The sequence below is a fragment of the Rhinopithecus roxellana genome, chromosome 4 (assembly GCF_007565055.1).
Source record: "Rhinopithecus roxellana isolate Shanxi Qingling chromosome 4, ASM756505v1, whole genome shotgun sequence".
Taxonomy (NCBI): domain Eukaryota; kingdom Metazoa; phylum Chordata; class Mammalia; order Primates; family Cercopithecidae; genus Rhinopithecus; species Rhinopithecus roxellana.
In genome coordinates this window covers 100,233,567-100,240,075 of record NC_044552.1, presented here as the reverse complement: position 1 = coordinate 100,240,075, position 6,509 = coordinate 100,233,567, and the positions used below count along the sequence as shown (strand labels likewise).

Sequence of the window (6,509 nt, the reverse complement as noted above, 5' to 3'; positions counted from 1 at the left end):
AAAATCACTCACCTTCCTATTTAAACATCTATGCTACCATTACCCTTGCTCAAATTACCTTTCAGTTTCTTTTCTATACGAAGTGGAAACGCAAAGAATATATGGCCAAGCAGTTGGACTTTTTTGCTTAGGCAGAACTTGCCGTAACTGGTATGAAGAGACTGAGCTCCCCCAAAACATTTTTGGCATCAAACTCATCCTCAGACTGACAAAATCCCTTGTTTCCATTCCAGTTCTGCATTCTGAAACCCTGTTTTCTAGATTCTGTGCCATGATCAGGGTCTCAAAAACCTTAAATTTCTTTTAACCACCTATTATTGTCACACATACACAAAATTCATGATTACCTGCATTCGTGCAGGGTAGATGTTTTCATGTTCAATGATAAAGTACATGGTTGTAAGCTCAAGTCCAGCAGTGATCTGTCTTATAAATTGAAAAAAGGGGTCAAACCACAAATTTCACCTTTCTCTCCATTGTCTAGAACACAGTCTTAACATAGAGATAATGACCACTGCTGCTGACATAGTCTGTAGACCACGTAATCACCCAAATAACCCTCATTGCACATGACTTGTAATGAGATTATATTCAAAGCGGGCAAGGCATGGAAGACATAATTGGTTTTTAGTTAAAATTACATTTTTATGCCCTGATTTTCTGTTAAATTCCCAAGGGAGAAGAATAATTTCTGAGCTATCTTTACCAAGCAGTGTTGCAAATCCTGTTCTAAAGTTGTCAGAACATGTTTTATTTCACAGAGTAATCATACCCACTACAGTCTAGCAAAGATACCAATGACAGCCAAAGAGCATTGTGAAATACCTTTATTTTTATTCAAATTCAAAGAGAATGTATCTGTGAATTTCTAGAAAAAATAGAAAAGTAAAGAAAGTTCTAGTCTTCAAAACAGGTGATAAACTTTTTAAACATTTTTGCACCACTGTAACAACATAGTACACATTTTACTGTTTGTCCTAGAGGGAGATATACTACTAAATTATAGGCAAACTGGGACATACATACTATATAGTACATAGGGAATTCCTGATTATGAAAGGTTAAACAATATGAATATTTACAAAGTATTTCAATGTTCTTTTGGTTAAATAGAAATCTTAAGTAATTGTCAAGTGGGCACATTCTTTTTCTGTGGCCTCCATTTCCTATCAATGTGTTGCCTTCTGGGGGACCTGCCTTCCTTTCTGACTCTAGAGTGACCCTTTTGAACATCTGCTTGTTCAGGCTTAAGTGGGATACCTCCCAGTAATATTTGTACTTAATTTGGAGACCACTGAAATGATAGCTTTCCTCCCTCTCCTCTAGTCCTCTTACATCCAAGGATCCCTGAATCGGAAAAAGGCCTGGAGATCTTCCTGTTGAATGTTCCTCTGTGTGTCTCCAGGTGGCTAATGTCCTATCCCACAGTTTTTCCCTATAGAGATTGAGTAGGACAGGGAGTGGGGCCTTGGCTGCCACTTTGGAAAGATTGCCAGTTCCTTCATTTCAGCTCAAAGGCCATCACATTTGTCTAAAGTGTCACTTTTTATATTTTCCAGTTCATTGTGCACAAATTATAATGAGATAGTTAGAAAAAACAGAAAACTGACACAGGGTTTCTTTTTTTGTTTTTTCCTGAAAAATCTAAGATCTTAAAAGAATCCTGTTAGATTTCTTCAGACTAATTTGCAATTACCTATTCTAAAACAACTAATGCTATCCACATACTGGAGAACCCTACAACAAAACAATGAGACCTCTGTCTAGTGCTCATAACTGAAAGCATATTGACAATGTAAAAAAAATCCTCCCAAATGATACTAAGGCTGACATACTTTGTCTTCCAACTCAGCTTAGGCCTTGCTGAGGAGGGATGCAGGTTTTCTTTGTGTAACCCTCGTGTGTGTCACCAAGTAGCTTTGCTTCAGGTAGTGGGAGTATGTTTATGGCCAAGTGTGAATTATGATTCTGGAGTAGGGTCCCTCTCCTACCACATTCAACATGTCTGAGGCTGTGGCACTCACACACTGAGGAATTGGGTTTTTTTGAATATTTTTGGAGACAGCACTTAATAAAGCACTTGAGAACCAGAAAACTCAGTTCAATGAAATTCAACACAATACACAAGCATGAGGTGATGACCAAGAAGAGGATGAAGATCGTTTCTCAGTGGGTCTGGAGATGAAGCAGTCCACAGTGTTGGGACAAGGCTTCAAATCACACTTTATAAGGTAGGGAACACTAAAGCCATCATATAGCTTATCAAATAGAACAAGGAAGCCAATTTCAAAACCAGTTTTAACAATGAGGCTGATAAGATAAGTGTACCATAGACCACCATCCATTGTACCTAGGCTGACATAGAGTTTGTTTCTGTGCCTTTTCTCTCTACTCTTACGATAGGCTACATGTAAAACCACCAGAAGCGAAGGTGTGGAGACCATGATCAGTTGTAAGGCTCAAAGTCTGACTTGGGAAATGGGGAAGAAGTCATCAAAACACATTTTCACAACCGGGCTGTCTACTGTTGCACTCAAACTCTTTCTGCTCATCTTTCCACACATGCTCTGCTGCCACCATGTAGACCAGCAAACGGAAGACAAACACAACAGCCAGCCAAATCCGTCCAATCCCAGTGGAGTATTTATTTACTCCACTCAGGAGACCTCTGAGGAACATCCAACTCATGACTTAGGCTCAAAAGAAGGCAAGACTCTGCAAAATAAAACAATTTCATCAGGATTCATTTACTTCTATTTTACAGATCATTTCTACTATTTGAGGGATTATGTAAGATAAATTACAATTTCTGCATTACAACAACTCTGGTGGTTTAGGGCTCTCCAAGAATCCCGAAGGATATGCTTACATATAAGGAGATGATACAACTGGTCCATGGACATAATTAATCCCATGTCCACTTTAATTTGAGATTTGGTTGGTCATCTACCCCACTGCCCACTACCCCATTTTCAAACAATTCTGTGGTTGGCAAAATCTTTCTAGTTTATTGCTTCCCTCTAAAGATGGATGGGTCATGTTACTGATATGAAGAGAATTAGATATGAATATCAAGGTGATCCTGGTATCTTGAGATGTCCTTCACATGCCAGATTGTTGACGCTGTAGTCTCTACTCACTTTCTCTAATTCGTTAATGCCCCTCCCAATCCTTGAGATTTATTACCTACTCCTACTTCCTCTTGTTTCGCATATCCCATATCAGCAGCTCAGCTTGCCACCAATTTGATAATGAAAAGTGAAGCTCTCCAATACAAACTTCCTCTCCCTCACCCTCCAGACTGACATATTCACACCCAATTTACCTTCTTTACCCAGTTTGGAGGGAGAGTCTCCCTCTTCTTGCCCCAAAATAACCATTCACACTCTATATCCCATTCTTGATCTGTCAGTTTTCCCTGTTTTGTATTCTGTGGTCTTCAATCTCCCTTGTCTCCTTCCTCTCAGCCTACAAATATGCTTAAGTGTCCATTTTTAGTAGGGGAGAGGGAGAATCATCATAGCTTATCTTGCTGACAGTCTTTCTTCCTTTATCCCTCATTTCTACTTCCTTAACTGTTATTTACTCCTCACCTCACTGAGTGTAGGTTTTCTGCTCATCAAAGTTAGCACTGTCATGCAACTGCCAAATCTTGTGGACACTTGAATTTTATGTAATTTTCCTGTGACATTTGACACTGTTGCCTGCACTTGTGTTCCTGAAACTTCTTCAGACTTGAGTTCTACACCACTCTACCCTCCCTTCTTGTTTCACTCCTCCTGATTCTTTCATCTTCGTTTTTGTTGTCCAGCTCTTAAGAATTCTGTCCTTTGCTCTTTTCTTACTCTTCATGCTCTCCCTAGAAAATTTCACTCATCCCCATGGATTCGACTTCTGCTTTCACCTTCCTGACTCTCCCTAAACCTACATAGTTCCCTGCCTCGTGGTGATCATCTAAATGTCCCACAAGAATTCTGAACTTGATACATCTACAACTGAATTTATTCTTTTCTTTGCCCTTCGATTTCATTCTTATTGAATGGCATCACCAACACCAAAGCGCCCATCAGAAATCTCATATTCTTCCTAGACTCCTCATAACCCTTTTTTAATTGCCCACAAAGTTCTTCAGATTCCTCCTAAATGCATCTCAAATCCATCTCCAGGTCACTGCTGAAATCTCATCACTCCTACAACTCTGTCACTAGGTTCTATTTCCAGTCTCATCATCTCCTCCCCTCGCCTTCTAGTACATCCTCGATACTATTTAATTCTCTTAAACTTCTTCACATCTCACATCTCTTGCTCTTTTCCCAATAAAAGCTAATAAGGATCTGAAGCACCTTCTTTTTCATTTCAGTGACATTTTCTTTCTGGCACTGACTGCTCCCATCTTATCATTGAACTCCGTGGGATGGGCCGGATTCATTGTTTGTTGGGTCCATGATATGCTCAGAACTCTGTTCTGTGCTTTTGAATTGATCTCTCAAAACCACTCTGAAAGGTGGTTTTTTGTTTTGTTTTTTGTCTTTGTTTGCGGATGGTGGTGGTTTTGTTCTTGCAAATGAAAAGGCAGACTCAGAAATGAAGCCACTTTCTCGAGGTCACAAAGTAAGATGCAGAGCGGGGCTCAAGTCTAATTTCCATTATCTGACAGCAAGATTTCTCAACATTTGCACCATACACATTTTGGGTTGATTAATTATTTATTTCAGCAGCTGTCCTGTGCATTGTAGGAAGTTTAGCAGCATCTCTGGCCCCTAGCAGCTAGAAACCAGCTCCCCTACCATTTGTGACAACCAAAAATGTCTCCATATATTTCCAAATGCTCCCTGGAGAGAGGAGACAAAATCTTCCCAGTCGGCAGCCACTTTTTAAACTTTCTACCATAACCAGTAGATATGGGCTAGAGCTCCAGGCCTGCCACTAATTTACTTTATAATTTCTCAGGTGAAAGCTTTGCCTTTTCAGCTCGTGTTTCCTATTACAATAATTAATACTACTTGTTTTCTGCATAGACTCAGCCAAAAGAGGATCATGGAAATGGTGATGTGAGGGGAAACAGGGAGTTAAGAAAACTGAGATGTTCCAACAGCATGCATGTTGGGAGCATAATACATGTCCTCTTACAGAGGAAGCAATATAGAGCAAGCCCACATTCCAGAGCTCTGAGAAGGCAAATGAAGGCTAAGAGGTATTTTCAGGGAAAACAAAGCTACGTGTACACAATGCCCTATTCAGCAGGGAATAAATACTTCAATGTCCTTGTTTTCAGGACACAAACAAAATTGTATTAAATAAAAAGGATTCTTAAGCCTACCGGAAAGGTTAATGTCTTTATGAATTATTAAAGCCCCAAAGATTAAAAAGGAAAAAAATATTATGTTTCCCCATGACATGTATCACTGGGCATTTGTCCATATTACTCAAGAGGATATTTATGTAATCTTACTGAACATTTGAAAGTACCTTGTTGGGCATTTTAGAGGTAGGAGGAAGGTAAGATACTGTGTTGCTAAAAGAAAGGCAACAAAAAAAAGTGACTGATCTTTGAATAGAATCAGAGGATGATGACATCAAATGTCATAATTATGACTTATCTGATAAATGTCCATCCTATTTTAAAAAAAATTTTTTTTCAAATGGAGTCTCGCTCTGTTGCCCAGGCTACAGTGCAGTACTGTACTACTCAGCTCACTGCAACCTCCGCCTCCTGGGTTCAAGCGATTCTCCTGCCTCAGCCTCCCGAGTAGCTGGGATTACAGGTGCCTGCCATCACAGCTGGCTAATTTTTGTGATTCTATTAGAGACGGAGTTTCACCATATTGGTCAGGCTGGTCTCGAACTGACCTTGCAATCTGCCCACCTCAGCCTCCCAAAGTGCTGGGATTACAGGCATGAGCCACCGTGCCTGGACCCTATTTTCAGATATTTTGCTGATGGAAAGACAATGACATTCTTATCCTTTACAATAAGAATATAAAAATTAAATCTGAAAAAACCTAATAAGAAACACTATGAAATCAGAGACCTATCATTCTTTCATACATATATATTTGGTTCTTGTAACAATTGGAGAAAGCTGTTTATAGAATACTGTTTACAAAGCAAGCCAATTAACAGACATCTGGAAGATTACCATGTAGGAAAATCATATAGTGAATCCTTTTAAATCCTTCTTGCCTCTACATATATGTCAATGTTCCCAAATCATGTATCTCCAATGCAGACCTCTCATCTCTGACTTTCAGCTGCCTTCTTGTCATCTCCACTAGGATGTCATCTCATAAACTTAAAATATTCAAAAGTGAAATCTTGCCAGTACTTTCTTCACTTTCTGCCTCCCAGCCAAAGCAATGTTCCTTCTCAGTGTTCTCTGCCTCAGTAAATTGCACCACCATCCACCCAAGTGTTGAAGCCAGAAACTTGGAAGTCATTCTTCATCCTTCTCTCTGCCTCAAACCCCACATCCAATCTACATTCAAGGCCAAAGTTTTTACCTTTGAAAT

The 6,509-nt window shown here is 39.5% G+C and overlaps 1 protein-coding gene across 1 annotated transcript; it reads right to left on the bottom strand.

Moving 5' to 3' along the window:
- Nucleotides 1–1,848: 1,848 nt before the first annotated feature.
- Nucleotides 1,849–2,688, bottom strand: GJB7 (gap junction protein beta 7). Its single transcript, XM_010387968.2, is given in 3 exon segments — nt 1,849–2,165; nt 2,168–2,502; nt 2,504–2,688. Coding segments are annotated over 3 exon segments (837 nt in total).
- Between the last annotated feature and the right edge of the window lie 3,821 nt (nt 2,689–6,509).